Source organism: Fonsecaea erecta (assembly GCF_001651985.1).
Source record: "Fonsecaea erecta strain CBS 125763 chromosome Unknown Scaff6, whole genome shotgun sequence".
Lineage (NCBI taxonomy): Eukaryota > Fungi > Ascomycota > Eurotiomycetes > Chaetothyriales > Herpotrichiellaceae > Fonsecaea > Fonsecaea erecta.
In genome coordinates, this window is record NW_017387249.1 from 1,219,640 (window position 1) to 1,235,575 (window position 15,936).

General features: G+C 53.0%; 6 protein-coding genes across 6 annotated transcripts; 4 read left to right on the top strand and 2 right to left on the bottom strand.

Moving 5' to 3' along the window:
* Nucleotides 1–745: 745 nt before the first annotated feature.
* On the top strand, nt 746–2,254 carry AYL99_07467 (hypothetical protein; the record flags this gene model as incomplete). Its single annotated transcript, XM_018838976.1, has 1 exon — nt 746–2,254. The coding sequence occupies one exon, from the start codon at nt 746–748 to the stop codon at nt 2,252–2,254; it is 1,509 nt and encodes a 502-aa protein (XP_018691744.1).
* Nucleotides 2,255–2,625: 371 nt separating this feature from the next.
* AYL99_07468 (hypothetical protein) lies at nt 2,626–4,692 on the top strand (the record flags this gene model as incomplete). Its single annotated transcript, XM_018838977.1, has 1 exon — nt 2,626–4,692. The coding sequence occupies one exon, from the start codon at nt 2,626–2,628 to the stop codon at nt 4,690–4,692; it is 2,067 nt and encodes a 688-aa protein (XP_018691745.1).
* A 656-nt stretch (nt 4,693–5,348) lies between these two features.
* AYL99_07469 (hypothetical protein) lies at nt 5,349–6,542 on the bottom strand (the record flags this gene model as incomplete). Its single annotated transcript, XM_018838978.1, has 1 exon — nt 5,349–6,542. The coding sequence occupies one exon, from the start codon at nt 6,540–6,542 to the stop codon at nt 5,349–5,351; it is 1,194 nt and encodes a 397-aa protein (XP_018691746.1).
* A 103-nt stretch (nt 6,543–6,645) lies between these two features.
* AYL99_07470 (hypothetical protein) lies at nt 6,646–7,089 on the top strand (the record flags this gene model as incomplete). Its single annotated transcript, XM_018838979.1, has 1 exon — nt 6,646–7,089. One exon carries the CDS (start codon nt 6,646–6,648, stop codon nt 7,087–7,089), a length of 444 nt encoding a protein of 147 aa, XP_018691747.1.
* Nucleotides 7,090–7,526: 437 nt separating this feature from the next.
* On the bottom strand, nt 7,527–8,036 carry AYL99_07471 (hypothetical protein; the record flags this gene model as incomplete). Its single annotated transcript, XM_018838980.1, has 1 exon — nt 7,527–8,036. One exon carries the CDS (start codon nt 8,034–8,036, stop codon nt 7,527–7,529), a length of 510 nt encoding a protein of 169 aa, XP_018691748.1.
* Nucleotides 8,037–10,874: 2,838 nt separating this feature from the next.
* On the top strand, nt 10,875–11,609 carry AYL99_07472 (hypothetical protein; the record flags this gene model as incomplete). Its single annotated transcript, XM_018838981.1, has 1 exon — nt 10,875–11,609. One exon carries the CDS (start codon nt 10,875–10,877, stop codon nt 11,607–11,609), a length of 735 nt encoding a protein of 244 aa, XP_018691749.1.
* Nucleotides 11,610–15,936: the final 4,327 nt, after the last annotated feature.

A 15,936-nucleotide genomic window follows, 5' to 3' on the forward strand; every position in this document is an offset into this window, starting at 1 on the left:
GGGACCAGCGCACACATATACACAAACTGGGCACTGGAGGTCTTTCTGTATAGGAAACCCACTGGAAACCTGAAGCTTCAGGGGCAAGCACGGGTTCAGAAGCTGTGTTGGCGTGGGGCCGTGATGTATGTTCAGAATTCAGATCTTGTACCATGAAATAGAAAGAAAACACCGTCTCTACTCAGAAGGTGGGAAGAAATACATGGCAGCACAGCAGAACAGTTGGGATTGACACATGCTCTCACCACAGGGCTCACAGGGACGCCATGGGCCAAATGGACGCCATGGACCAATCCCAGGTGCTGCCAGACTGCCCAACAAAGGCCCACATCCCTCCAATTCCCAACCGCAGTCAAAATTGCGCGTCTTGTTATGCCTCCCTCTCCTCCTGTTCGCTAGTACCCCGTTCCGCCGCCGTGTTCGGGTGGTCGTGTCACAATATGCCTCTGCGTGCCATGTGCGTCTGTGCCTTTACTTTTTCGCCATCCGCCCAGAAGGGGTCCTCTTGTCAGGATCGCTACCTTTTCGAACGAAAGTTGCATTCGGTCATGTCATCCTCAAACCCCCTTCCTTCATATTCATCCCTCGACGGTTCCCTCCCCATCTGCAATTGGCCGGGTTTTGTTGATCATGGTTGACGTATGATCCACTGAGCAAAGTTGCAAGAGAAGGGGAATAAGTGTACAGCTTCACAAGTTACAGCACAACCACAGACAACATACCTTTCATTGTTCCGGGCGTGACCATGGCCTATAACGTCCACACTCTGATCTCCGAGACCCAGGACATCGCAGCCAAAGGTCTTCACGATGTCAAGCCTCCCGTCGAGGTCCCCAACCCCTCTATCGATAAGCCTCAGTCACAACCCAAGATCCGCAGCAAGTACCGTCATGTTGCCGCCCTGCACTCCAAGGTCCGACCGTCATGTCTCAGCCATGAGGCACAAGAGACCCCGAGTTTCATCGGGTTCCGTAATCTCATGGTCTTGACGATCATCGTCATGAACCTGCGGCTGGTCATTGAGAATGCGAGAAAATACGGCCTCCTCATCACTCTGAAGTCGAACCTCCGGAGTCAGGATATCAAGATTGCTCTGGCCCTCTATGCCCTGACGCCCTGCCACCTGTTTGTCGCCTACGTCATTGAGAAGGTGGCGATGGAAAATGCCAAAGGAGCTATTGGAAGGCGGAAGAAGAGCGACCCAGACGCAAACAAAAAGCCCGAGACCGAGAAGCAGACAAAAGAGTTCCTCAACACTTGGTGGTGGATTGCCGCCGCTCACACGTTGAATGCCTCGCTGGCCTTGCTCATCTCGAGTTTCGTGGTCTACTATTGCATCCACAATCCCGGGTTGGGGACCATCAGCGAGCTCCACGCCATTGTGGTGTGGCTCAAGACCTGCTCCTATGCCTTCACCAACCGAGACCTTCGACATGCCATGTTGAACCCTGGTGGTCCCGAATCCGCCCTTCCAGAGATCTACTCAAAATGTCCCTATCCACGCAATATCACGCTGCCCAACCTGTGCTACTTCTGGTGGGCACCGACCCTGGTCTATCAACCATATTACCCACGCACAGACCGGATCAGATGGACCTTCTTCCTCAAACGGGTGGGAGAAGTGGTAGCCCTCAGCGTTTTCATCTGGCTCACGTGTGCACAGTACGCAGTCCCCGTCCTGCGCAACTCGCTCGACGGCATGGCCGTGCTCGACTTCTCTTCCATTGCGGAACGTCTGATGAAGCTGTCCACGATATCCCTGATCGTTTGGCTTGCTGGCTTCTTTGCCCTGTTTCAATCATTTCTCAATGCTCTCGCTGAGATCATGATGTTTGGCGATCGAGTCTTCTACGAGGATTGGTGGAACAGCACCAGTCTCAAGATGTACTGGTCGACCTGGAACAAGCCGGTCTATCATTTCATGCGGAGGCACATCTATTCGCCCCTGATCGGCCGCGGCTGGTCGCCTCAGGCAGCCAGTGCGTGGGTGTTTGTGTTCTCGGGATTTCTCCACGAGCTTGCTGTCGGCGTGCCCTCCCACAACATCCTCGGCGTGGCGTTTCTTGGGATGGTGTTGCAATTACCTTTGATTCAAATCACGGAGCCTCTGGCAAAGATGCATGGGACTGGCAAAGTGATTGGAAACTGTATCTTTTGGATCAATTTCGTATTCGTCGGACAACCACTGGCTGCGATGATCTACTTTTTCGCGTGGCAAGCAAAGTTTGGAGAGCTCAGGATGGTCCGGAGATGACGAGACTGTAGCCTAACGTACTGGTAGTATCACTGTTTTGAAAGAACTGAATGTTAGACGATTAAATCTCCTTGGACACCCTTTTATGCGCTCTTGAGGGCTTCAACAGCTGTGCACGTGACCGCGTAAACCTTGTCGGGACGTGTGTGGCTGATTTCGCGTTCCATCCCTTCAACATACATGCTTCACCAACCACCTCCAACACATTTTCCCGTCAATCTCACACCTGGATAAATCTGGTCTTCTGAGTGATCCAGTCTCATCACTTCTAGAACAGTGGATGTTGAGCACGGGATCCCGTCCGTGGCATCCACGTCACTCCCAAATTACTTCGCGGTATCAATCACCTTTGTCCTCGAATTGTCTTCTCAATGAATACGTCTTTTGGTCACACGGCCAACAGCTACGATGACCCAGAAGGAGCCTTCCGTCGACGGAGACCGCGGCCGATTACTGACTATGGCTCATCTATGATTCAGTGGGTGAGCAACCGAAAACCACCATACAAAGGCAGCTATCATTATGAACAAGAAAGACCAAGCCAAAGCTATGTTATCGACATGTTGCCGCCTCCCGCGCGGAGAGACGCCCCAGCCGAGTCGATCCCCGTTCGCCACCTTCACACCTCTCTGGGTAAATCCAAAAAGCCCGTGACGGTGGTGCGGTGGATGCCCGAAGGTCGTCGACTTCTTGCCGGTGTGCACAATGGCGAGTTCATGCTGTGGAATGGCATGTCATTCAACTTTGAGACTGTTACTGCCATGGGCTCTAGCTCCCTTCGGGCTGCAGAGTGGTCGAATCGAAAGGACTGGCTCGTCGCCGCCAACGACGAAGGCACGGTGTATTATCTACAACCAACCCTGAACAACCCCCATCAATTCAAAGGCCACGACGCTCCGATTAGAGATCTGGCCTTTGCGCCCTCGGACGCGAAGTTTGTCACCGCGTCCGACGACAACACCCTCAAGATCTGGGACTTTACTTCGTCCACCAACGAATCGACGTTTACGGAGCATGGGTGGGACGTCAAAGCCTGCGACTGGCACCCCACCAAGGGCCTTGTTGTGTCGGGAAGCAAAGACCACAGCGTGCGACTGTGGGATCCGCGGACGTGCCGGAATCTGACAACACTGCATGGTCATAAGAACGCCATCACGGCCACTGTTTTCAGCCGCGTTCGCGACCAGTTGCTTGCGACGGCCGGCAGAGACGGTCTGACCCGTATCTTTGACCTGCGCATGATGCGCGACGTTGCCATCTTGCGAGGCCATGACAAAGGCGTGACCACGTTATCATGGCACCCAATCCACCCGAGCCTCATCAGCACTGGCGGCGACGACGGCTCGCTGCACTCCTACTTGCTCACCGAACCGAACACGCCCGCCGGCATCTCTTCTACGACAATCTCGCCCTATGCATCGTCAGACCCGCGCTCCGCACCCGCACAGTCAATCTACCCCGCCCACCGCATTCCTCACGCACATGATTCTTCCATCTGGTCGATCGACTGGCACCCGCTCGGACACATTCTCGCCACGGGCTCCAACGACCACTTTACGCGGTTCTGGTCCCGCGCCCAGCCCGGCCAGACAACCTGCTTTAAAGACCAATTCCACCTGGGTGAAGAAGGGGCAGAAGCACAGGGCACGTGGGATCGAAAGTTTGGGCGGAGACAGGCCAAGGAGCTGGAAGAGCAAGAAGAGCAAGACGAGGCCGAGGGGCTGGAGGATCAGGCGAACCAGGGAGGACAATCAACCGCTGCCGCTGGAGGGTTGTCGATTCCCGGTTTGCCTGGTCTCCCTGGCCTCCCTGGGCTGGGGATGAACGGGTCGACGACGAACCAACCGATTACAGGCATTGGCAATGTTCCCCCGCCGGCACTCTCGCTCCTGTCAGGGCTGCAGCATAACAACGCCGGTTCTGGCCAGGCATACCCGACCGTCTCCCAGATCCCACCGTTTCCGTCCGTACCCGGCATGGACGCCGAATCCCTCCAGCGTCTGCTCGCCTTGACCCAGCAGCAATACCAGCATCAGCAACAACAACCAGTCCAGCAACCGCCCGCCGGTCCACCACCGATCGACTTCACGCAACTCGGCCTGCCGGCTGGTAGTTACCCTCCCCCGCCTCCCCCCGGCGGTGTTGGAGGTGGTGGCGGTAGCAGCCAAATCCCCCCTCCTCTCATAGGCGGCTCTGCTCCACCGGGCATTATTGGCATTCCCGGCATCGGTCTCGGAGGCGGAGGAGGCATTCCAGGCCTGTCTGGTGGCAACGGTGTCGGCGGCGGTCCTTCCAACGGCCTCAACGCTGCCGCTGCTGCTGCTGCTATTGCCGCTGCGAATGACGCCGCCAGCATGCGCCGCCGAGCACCTCTGCCCAGCCAGAGCGAGGGGTTCAAGGCCGAGCAAGCACGGGGCAATTACCGCATTGCGCGGTGATAATACTGCGCGTCAGTACGTCACTTGCGCCTAGATGGATGGATGGATGGATGGATGGATCGGTCTCGATCGATGGTCATGGACAAGTCGTGACGATTGACTGGTGATGCACCGACGTGTATGATGAAGATGCATGGGGAGGAAGGAAGAAGGAAGGGACTGGACTGGACAGCCTACGTACCCACCCACCTATTCACCTACCCACTACCTGTCCTGTGTATATGTATACCTTCTCCAGATACCCAGATGCCTACCTACCTCGACGCCTTCGCCTTCTTTCGCCTCGTGTGCCTCTTGTTTTGTTTAGCTAGCGAAGGGGGGACGGGACACATTTGAGTACGGAGTAGTCCCTGGGAGGCAGGGGCCGGGGGCTGTGTGTATGCATATACGCAGACATGCATTGCATGGGTTTGGCATGGAGACGACCAAAACATTTAAGGGGGACTTATTAATCTGTCGGTCGGTGTTGGGGCATTCTTTTCAAGAGGCTTGTTACAGTACGAACCAAAAATGCGGATTGATTGATTCATCGATTGATTCATCGATACTTTCTTGCGCTAATGATCTGATCTGATCTGTGGGGATATCACATTCCCATCTTCTTTCGGGATGTCCTTGTTCTTCTTCTTCTTCTTCTACGTGGACCGACTTGTCGGTCAAACACCTTCGCTATCAATGTCCATGTGGTTGCCATCGACTGCTCCCGCCGCTGATGCTGATGCTGCTGCTGCTGCTCCTCCTCCTCCTCCACTACCGCCTGCTGAGTCTCTGTGCACATCGTGATTGCCGCGAGAGATCGGCCCCTCAACCACATCGCCCATGTCCATGGTCATCTGCATGTCCATGTCCATGTCGTTGTCGTCACCGTCACCGCCATTGTCGCGGCCTCCTCTGTGCTCCGAGTCTCGTTTGTCCCCGGCGTAGAAGTCGGCATCCGCCTCGTCGTCACCCTCCAGCATCCAGATCCGTAAGTCGCGATCCTTGCCGCCGCTGACCAGCAACCCCTTGCCGTCCTTGGTCCGCCCGAAGTCCATGGCCAGCACCACGTCGCGGTGGCCCTTGCCCCGCCAGAGGACTTCTTTGCTTGTGACGTCCCACACCAGCACGTCGCCGTCTTCGCTACCACTGGCCACGAACGCCTCCAGCCTCCGCTGTCCACTTCGGGTCTTGTAGGCGTAACTCCCCACGGTCCCGCTGAGGCTGTACTCCTGGTTCACGTGGCCTTGGTACGTCTTGACACATCTCCCTTCGGTGTAGTTCCAGAGCCGGACGCAGTTGTCCAGTGTCCAGGCAAGCAGGAATTTGCCGTTTGGCGAGAACCGCACGCTCGTAACGGCCTTGCGATCCTCGTCCACTAGCGTCTTCAGACACTGCCCTGTTCCGGCATCCCATATGCGAATCAAGCCGTCCCCGGCGCAGGAACAGACCATCGTACCATCTCTTAAGAAATCGACGCCACCGACAGGGTCAGAGTGTGCAGGGAGGCTGCGCATCACGCGGCCGGAGCGGACGTCCCAGAGGAACACCGCTTCATCGAAGGAGCCGGAAACAAGCATGTTCCCTTTGGGAGAGAATGCAAGCGAGTAAACGTAGTTGCTGTGTCCCATGAAAGGTGAGGGCGCGATGGGGAAATCCGACGATAGGGGAGACCAGAGGAGGATGGACTTGTCGTCGCCGGCCGAGACTAGGGTGTAGGATGGCCCGACCGGAGACCAGTCTATTGCGTTCACACCTGCTAGATGTGCGCGCAGGGTACGTATGTGTTTCCAAGGTGTGTCGGGCGTAGGATATGAAGGAACAGAGTAGATGTTGATCGCATTGTCGGCCGATGCGGTCGCCAGGAGCGTCATGTCGGGGGAAAATTTGATGGAGGTGATTCCTCGCGCGTGTGCGCGTGGGATAGTCACGAGAGGGGTGAAGTTGAGCGACTTGCGGGTTTCTGTCGATCTTGCAATGGGTGAAGCTGACGGTCGTCGAGAGCGAGAATGTGACCCCCGACGATCCAGGGACGACTCATATGATCTGGATCTGGACCTTGACCCCGACCTCCGCCGTGAGCGCGATCTCGAACGCGGTTGGTGCTCGCGGCCAGACTCGTACACCGAACTTGGGGTTCGCGACCCGCTCAGACTTCTTCTTCGAGAACGCGATCGACTGCGGCTCCTGGACCGACGGACGTTGGGCCTGTCATCGCGACTGGCGTTCCTGCTCCTCGAACTGGAATATCCGCGCCCTCTTCTCGCGTCTCGATCGGAGCGGGTGGAATCTATATGGCGCAGGGCAGGAAGATGCGATCTCGGTTCGGCGGCGGAGTTTCTGGACGAGAACGAGTCTTCGCTTGACGTCCGACGTCGCTTGGAGGGAGGATCTGGGTCGATGTCCATGATTTCGTCGTGATCAAGGGTCTGGAACGGGGTGGGACGTGAATGGTGACCGTTCACTGTCCTCAATGCGGGAAATAATTTAAGTTGACAAGGGAACAAACACGACAAACTTACATTTTACGCTGCATACATGCCAAGCCTGGTATAGACCAGCCAGTGACTAGTTCGCGGGGCATTATTAGAGACAACATTCAATCACCACCATGTTGGGCAAACTAATGTCCTCATCGAACGTCGAACGTGTAATTGCTGACTGCGCAGGATGAACACCAAAATAGTAGGACAAGAAGCTGGTTGCTTGACATTGATGGTCCGAGAAAACGAACGCAAGGGCCGTACTATTGAAGGTAGGAGGACTGACTGTTTCCGATCATTGCTCGTGGCGGATTATGAGCAAAGGCCGTGGACTTCGCAGCAAAAGCGATAATTCTCCATAGCCGCACCCGTATTTCAATCTCTCTGTCCCATCAGAACCCAGAATACCACGGTAAGAATCATCATGCCGGCCGACACGACGAAGCCGATCCATCCCACGGCCAGGCTGTATGCTGCGATCGACAGACTCAAAAATACAAAGGCCAGACACTCAAGCAACATCAGCCACATGCCTCCCAGGCCCAGCACCACAATGCCAAAGACCACCGACCTTTCACCCGCCGTGCGATTCCCCGCCCCGCCACGCCAGGACTTGTACCCTCGTTCAAACGCATCTCGCACGTGCCGTCGGTGGAAAGTCAGCGCCATGCTGGTCACCGTGGCCATGGCCAGGGACAACATGAAAAACAACCACGCGAGGGCGATGAAGACCTGGATCTCGCTGAAGTACCGCCGCGGTCCCCCAAAGATGCCCACCGCGGTGGTGAAGGTGATGAGCGATCCCAACGTGGAGAGGAGAAAGGTGCAGGGGAGGAGAGTGTCGAGGAAGCGGAGGGCTGGAGGGTCGGCGGGATCAGTGGCCATTTCGAAGCGTTGCATTGAGCAGGCTGTGACAAATTTGCTGGGGTTGGGCGAAGGTGAAAGTCCTAGATGGGAACACAGTCACGCCGGTCAGAAGACGCGGCGGTGCAGGCGAAAGCCAGGGCTGATCCCTCTGCATAAAAGCCAAAGTTGTTCCGTGGAGCGTAGTCCAGTCCACGACTCTCACTGCGTCGTCGAACCGTATGTTTTGCTCGCAAAGCGGCTCTCTCTCCAATCAAGCAAGTACTTTCACTTTGTAGTCCCGCTCTGATGTGATGTACTGAGGGAATGAGGCTGAAAGTGGATGAGATGCAAAAGGGACAAGAAGGAGGAGAGAAATGAAACTGAGCTTGTATGGAAGTCGCTTGCTAGTGCTCGAAGAGAAGAGAAAAACGGTCGCACTGGGGCGGGTTTATGCCGAATTGTGCAGTGAAGAATGGAAAAAAGAGGGTTTCAGTGGCCAGTAGTAGTAAAGACAGGAGAGAAAGGGGGGAGGAGGTCTCGATGAAATCAAAGACCTGCCTGGGACGGAATTCCAGCCGAGGAGTGAGAGACCAGCGACCTTCGTGACTGACTTGCCTCGTCCTTTGAGGGGGTTATGAGTTATGACGCCCGTCCTCCCTGCAAGAGCAGAGAATCACAAACGGGGGCCCTTGTCCCCTGCCTAACGTGCACCAGTACAAACATCGGTCAAATCAAGTCACACCAAATGAAGTCTATCGTAACCACGGCGTTGGGTGGCAGATCGTGGTGGGCGTATACGATTCTGCCTGGGCTTCAAGATTTTGAACACTCATTCCAATTCGTTGAAACCAACCAGGGCCAGGACAAGGGCCGTCAGTGTAAGGCAGATGCTGGGCCTAGTGGGCTAAGCAAGGCAGGGCAAGGCAGTCCTGACTCCTGGTGCGAATGGGGGAAAAAAGCACCCTTGTTTCAAAGAACCCGAAACATTGTCGTTGGGCCAAAAACCGGTTTTTTCTTCTCTCGACATAACCCTTCTTGATGATCGACCTGGTCACCTGGGAGAGGGGGTTGTCACCTGACCACATACGCTTTTGGCGCTTGACTGGGGGTGGAATGGCCGGGGATGGATGGTGATGTGATGCGAGGGGCAAGTTTCGTGATGTCAAATCAGAAAAGAAACTCCATGAGCGAATCCGAGAACCCAATCCTACCCGAGCACAGCACTTGAGTCTTTCTTGAAATGTGCTTTGTGTATTCGGAACGTTGTAGAGACGAGGCTGAGGCTGAGGCTGAGGTGGAGAACTAATAGCAGGGTGAAGAAAGAAAGAGAGAGAGAGGAGAGAGACAGAAAGAGCATCGAGTACATAGTTCATAATACAAGGTAAGCTATTGTACATGACTGCCGCTGATTTTGGACCGGGTTATTAATATGTATTACTTACATATACTTAGGTAGTCGCGTGCGAGAAACCTATCGCCCGTCGTCCCGTTCTGATTAGCCGCTCGCCGCTTTGCTCACCCTCGGCTCACCTGCCGCTCCCTGAGGAGTGCCTGAGCAACTTAGTCCTTCTTTCTTCCTCGTCATTCACAACACCAACTTTCGTCAACTTTAGACGATAGGACCCGTTTAGGATACTAGGGGATCCCAACCCGGCCCCCTTTCTAATGCGCTCGAACTACTCAGTCGTGCGCCTCCTGCGCTACCCTCTTACGTGGCGATAATAGATCTCTACCCGCTTCGTTCGAACGGCTGGTGGAAGGCTGTAAGAGAAGCCCGCGGAGGCTGCTAGATAGGTCGATAGAAGGAGTAAACCAAGATCAGATAGCTATGGCCTCTAAATACAGAGACTGTAGTGTGCGAGGGCACACCGCTACTTATCCGTCCCGTTCGGGCGTGTGCGGTCCTTGGCTAGTTTGCCCTGTTTTAGGGGCTGTGGCATACTGTAACAGCACCCAGATGGCTGGCATCTGGGGCAATTAGAGCCTAGCGTGCCTTGATGACATAACCAGACACCTCGGAAAAGCTGCTTAGATTTTGTCTTCCACGAGGAGTTTTCCCAGGGAGGTGACGTCACCCCGCAAATTCCCGAGGATTTCGAGTATTGTAAAAAATTGATCAGCCTGACGGAACAATTACTGGTGGAAGGGAAATTAAAATCATACAAGCCCCAGGTTAGAAAGAATGCTTTGCAAGGTGTGCTGCGGGGCTTTCAGGAGATGAAGGCGGGGAAAGTGAGCGGGTGCCCGGGGAAGCTAGGGACTTTCTCGGCAAGGAGACGCCAAATTCCGGGGATAGATAACCTTCCGTACAAGCCACGATATTCGTGCTGAAAAATGACAGGTACTGGATTGGTTTCCTTTGTCCACCTTCTCGGACGAGAGGGGATTTTAGCATCCGTACCATCTATGACAGCCTGTTCGGCAGCATGGCGCCGAGGCGCCCCGGTCCAAAGGATCACTCGAACAAGATAGTCCGAGCCAATTAGCATTAAGTCGATTATGCATGTCGTAATATACCAAGTTTATGCTCCTTGATATACCTACCCTAATGACCTCCCACTTCTTGCTCATTCTCTCAACCTCCAATACACCCTTCTTCTTCCACAACCCTTTTGATTGCCTCTTACAACTAGAAATGGGATTCACGCCTCTCCTGCCAGCTTTACCCAACCGTCCTACGTACGCCAAAAACCCGCTGGGTGGTCAAGGGACATTTTTCTATGTGAGTGCGCGTACATGGTACCTATCAGTCCCGCAGAAATATAGAGGGTTGACTTAAAAAAGCTTGTCCGCGAGAACTTTTCCATCTCGACATGGCTTCTAATTGGGGCGCTTGTCCAATCCCTCGTTGTATTTCTCATACCAAGAGTCTACGCGATGCTGCCCTCGATCTTGATACTAGGAGCACGCTTGGCAGACACGCTGGCAGTCACATATGGCTTGAAGCGCAATCCTTACCTCAAAGACGCCATCATGAAGCGCAACTCGCCCCAGATCCCAGACGGAAACGGTAATTTCCATGAGGAAGCTGCTCATGAAAAGGTCGTCGTCTTCCTGCTTGGTTTGAAACTGAATCATCCCTTGGGAATTTTTTCACACAACGCGAAAACACTGGTGGATTATGTCGCCAAGTTTGAAAAAGAACTTGAGACTAAGGCCCCCGAAGGAGGATACTACGGAGGGACAAACTGGACGAACCAAGAACAAAACGGAGCCACGGAGGCAGTGTTGATCTCATACTGGCGGTCGATCGAGGATATCCATGAATTCGCTTACGGGCCCACGCACCGCGAAGCGTGGGATTGGTGGAACAGAACTGTCGCCGAGAACGACCATATCGGGATTAATCACGAAATTTTCGGGGTTGACCAGAAGCAATGGGAGGGGATCTACATTAACTTTCAGCCTACTTTACTCGGTGCCACAACATATCTGCGAAAAGGTGATAAATTTATTGGCGGGAAGGTGGACGACCAGTGGATCAACCCGTTGATGGATGCAAGCAAAGGGAAGTTGAGGAGCAGTGCTGGAAGATTGGGACGTAACCCCACACAATTGTATGAGAAGCATGGACTTGGGCCCGATTCATCCTACGAGAAAGAAGCTGAGTGATGGTAAATGATCCGGTAGTGGAAGAGGTAGGGTGTTACAGTGTACGAGCTACGTCTTCTCTGCACAAGGACGAGTCTTTGGAAAAGAATACTGGAAGAGGAAACACCAGTCGAGCTGCTCAAGTACTGTAGTCGAATTTAGATTTTCTGGTCATTAATTTCCCCCACCGCCACAACAGCAGAGAGTAGGCATCTCCACCCGCATGCTAAGAACCGGTCCGCGTGAGTATCACGTGTTGCTACTCATGGTTTCCTGACGAGTGGAAGAACGGCCAGAGGTATAGGGTATACTGAGGAGGTACTATTCGCTGAGCGATATCTTGAAGAGTGTGGGTACAAGGTGATAACATAGTTGATTACGGAGTCAAGAGCAAGCCCTGGCTCGACTTTGGAAGGGTTGTACCTATATAGACATAAGAGATTCGTATGCTCTGTTGCTCTGTTGCTCTGTTGCTCTGTTGCCCTGTTGCTCTGCTGCTCTCCCCGCTCTGCCACAGAGCGCCAGAGCACTCAGGGTCGTCAATTTTCTGCGCGTCTCTACACCATTGCCTTCTGTTGTGACGGTGCTTTACCCCGACGGAATCACAACCAACTCATATTAGGAGTGACATGTTCAAGACCGGCTCATAACATCCATGTTCTGAAACCGGGCTTGATTCTCCCCTGGCAACCCAGGAGTAAGCTATCTCTAGATCAAGATCAGGTCCAAATTCGTCTTGTACTCTGAGTGTTTCACTCCTTCGGCAGGTCCAGTATCTAACCAAACAGAGCACCAGCCAAGCGACTTCCCACCGACTTAATCTGGTTGTAGTTGCTCAGCGCATACTTCCCGAGCTCGCGGCCAACCCCGGACTCTTCGAATCCACCGAAAGGCACCTAAGATGAGAGCATATTATAGCTGTAGCTTGTCGAATCAACGATGGAATGAAGTCACAGCACTTACCGACGTTCAAGTGGCGATTGATGCTGGCCTAGCGACAGGTGCCGACTAAGGAAATCCGAGGGCTGGCTACTAGCTTGTGACTCATAGCTTGGTCGTGGTGGTAGGTGGCGAGTCCAAAATCGGTCATGTAGACAATATTACCCTACTTACCAGTCCCCAGTAGGAAGTTTTTAGGCTTGATATCCCGATGCAGGTATTCCTTCGCGTAGAGACTTTCAACTCGAAGGATGAGTTAATCCATCAGTATTAACGTAGTCTTACGTGAGAATTTGTTGTTATAGTATTGGAAGAGATCCTCGAGATTAGGATGCAGAAGTTCAAACACCACCGCCTAGAAATCACAATGGTAGCCATACCTGAACACTCGAGGGATGCCAGATTGTCCAGCCAACTCCTCATAGATCTCGATCTCTTGGCAGAAGAGTGATAGTGCAATCGAACGGTGCTCGAGTTTGATAGCTACTATATCACCCGTAGGAACATCGCGCCCTTGCGTGGATCAGTCATAATTAACGTTTCTTCGTTGTCTCTGAGGACTATCGTACTAATGTATACTTTTCCAAACGAGCCTGATCCTATACGTCGACAAATTTGGTCACACCCACCCAGGCGTATTTCGAGAAAGTGTTGAATAAATGGGTTGTCCATTGTAGGGTGAGCATCAGAGAAATTACTGTGGGAGGACACCCAGTACAGCAAAAAGTTGTGGCCGTTGCATCGCACTCGGCTAACATTCCTTCCTAATTGAGCCAGTCTTTGGCCGCCAATGGCTGCTTGCGCAAAGAGGACTTCGCGCGCAACTTGATACCGCGCCCTTTACGTCCAATCATGCTTACAACCACTCCACCACATGAGTTCAAACAAAGGCGCTACTGCGGGTGTTGAATGCTCCGACGTCGTCAGCCAATTGATTACTCAGGCAAACCTCAGCCTTCCATTGGGAGTCAAGTTAGTGTATGGCGCGTGGCGAGGTGCGCCACGACCCCCAGATGCCAAACTTACTGAACTTGGCTGTCCATACGTCCATAGTAGACAGTCAGCACTGCCTAATGCGCTCCATATCTGATCTTGTCTCGCAGGACGCGGTTCCAAGACTTTCACAACTGCCGAGTTCCACCCTTTGACCGCCAAAGTTTCTGTCGGTGTTTCCAAGCCCAGTGAGGCAGGGAGAGGGAAGATCATCACCGCAACGAAGTAGAGAGGGTAATCCCACCGAAATATCGTGAGAGACAGGAGCTGCCGTTATCCCGAATCCAGCATTGAACCCGGCGACGGCGGTCCTGAGATCGAGGCGACGATGTGGCCCGTTATTTCAGGTTCTGAGGGTTCAAAAATGTTGAGAACATGCCCGCGGACCGAGACAGCTGCTTCCAGTGGTTGCTTGGACAAACCTTCACCCTCCTTGGAAATTGATGGCCAATCTCAAAGCACACGCACGCCAGCCATTGGGACAAGGTACAACGGCTAATCAACATCTGCGTCTGTGCGAGCAAAAATGGTGTCTCCCGAATACCACTTTTCCTCCTTCATAGTTCCGTTCGCAAGACCCTCCTAGCGGAACTGCCGTACTCAAACGAGGAACCAGTATCTGGGAATCTGTTTGCAACATGCTGACGCGCCCGCTTCACCAGATGGCGACTCTTTTCACGGCGGCTTAATGAGCTAAGCGGGACGATTCACATAGTGTCGAGGCGACGCACGACGAGCGCGTCACAGCGAACAGAGTTGAGAGATCCAGGTTGGAAGGGAGAGAATTGGGATGGGGGATGGGGTTGTTATAGCCGTCAAAAGCGGCGGCGCGCCCAGCCTGCGACACCTGCCGGGGAGATTAGCGAGTATCAATTGTCGGTGTCCACTTTCTTGTCATGATATGCCTTCATGCTTGACGTCAATGATCAGGGCGTTAGGGCCAAAGTCGCACAGTTTAGAGAGATGCTGAAGTTCTGACCACCATGCGTCAATGTCTAGATCTTATCAACTCGGAACCCCCTTCCTTCTTCTGGAAGATCCTTGATCTGTATTGTGCAAAAGTCGTGGTCTCTTGGAAGCGTCCTGACAATGCAGAAGCGAACCTGCTTCCCCGTCTAATCATGCGGTTTGAGGTCCCGTCTCCCAAAACGCAAAATACATCACTGTCATTCGAGTGTGCAAAGTGTTTAATTGAAACTCAAAAGAAACTGAGTTGATGGCTTAGACCTCGATATGAGTTCTGCCCCTGGGAGTGGGGTAAGTCGTTAGATTAACAAGGGATATCGCATCTCAGTTCGCGGCTTAACGAGTCGAGTAAGGTCGATATATTTTCGACTTGTTGTAAACATCTCTGCAAATTGGATTGAAAATAGTCTCTTGTTGCTATTAACTTCTGTATTTCCTCTCGAAGTTGTCCAGTCTCTCGATCCTTTCGATGTACTTCTCCTTGAGTATTTGTGGTCTGGTGGCGTAATAATAGCAACTCCTCGGTGAGCCTTTGATTTTCAATTTGCAATTGCTCGGTTATGGGACTACGACCGAGGTCTGGTTCTGACGATCGTGGGCGCTACGGATACAAAGTCAACCTCTGGTATAGAAATTATATAGACGTGAATACTATACTTCCTTATCGTTTGTTATCTAGCCGTCGAGCTCTCCAGAATCCATCTTGTGCTATCGCTGTGACGGACTTTTTGACTTCAATCTCCCGATATAGCGCCTTATAGACCCCACCCGAGTGGTCGCTCATATTTTAGTGAATAATTTTTGAAGACGTGGAGGATATTTCCGACGGTATGGACCATTGACTCTCGGGACAAGGCGAACTTGTGATGGCTCTATATGCAATCCATGACTTTGTTCTAGTAATCGTCAGAAGCCTTTCAGATTATAATTAGTATCTGACCTCACCGAGATGTTTTGCTAGCATATAACGGCAGTTACTTCTCCATCTTGTGCGTTCATTATTTCGACGGGTGGGCATGCCCGGGATGGCGACGGTGGATCAAGTCAATTCTCGGTCTCAAGAATCTTGTGCTCCGACACATTACAGTAAGCTAGTTCCATTATATTGTAATTCACAAAGGGATGGGGATCAGAATTGGATCTCATTTTCAGTTTCTCTAGATGGGAGCCAAAATTAGAGCCCAGGGAACAAAGGGAACAAAGGGAACCCAGAAGGCTGCATGATTTAACCGCAATACTGTTACGAACGGCCTTTGAGGGGGCCGCGACGACACACGAACAAGGAAGGATTACCTGCCGGTAATCTGTCGGATATAGCCTCGCTGGCAAGGCTGCGGTCATGTGATTAGTTCAGTCGTGCTCACCTTGATCAGGACGCTCAGCACTGAGCAGGCTACGGATATATATACGACGGACATTTCAGATAGATTTCATATTCGTAGTCAACTTC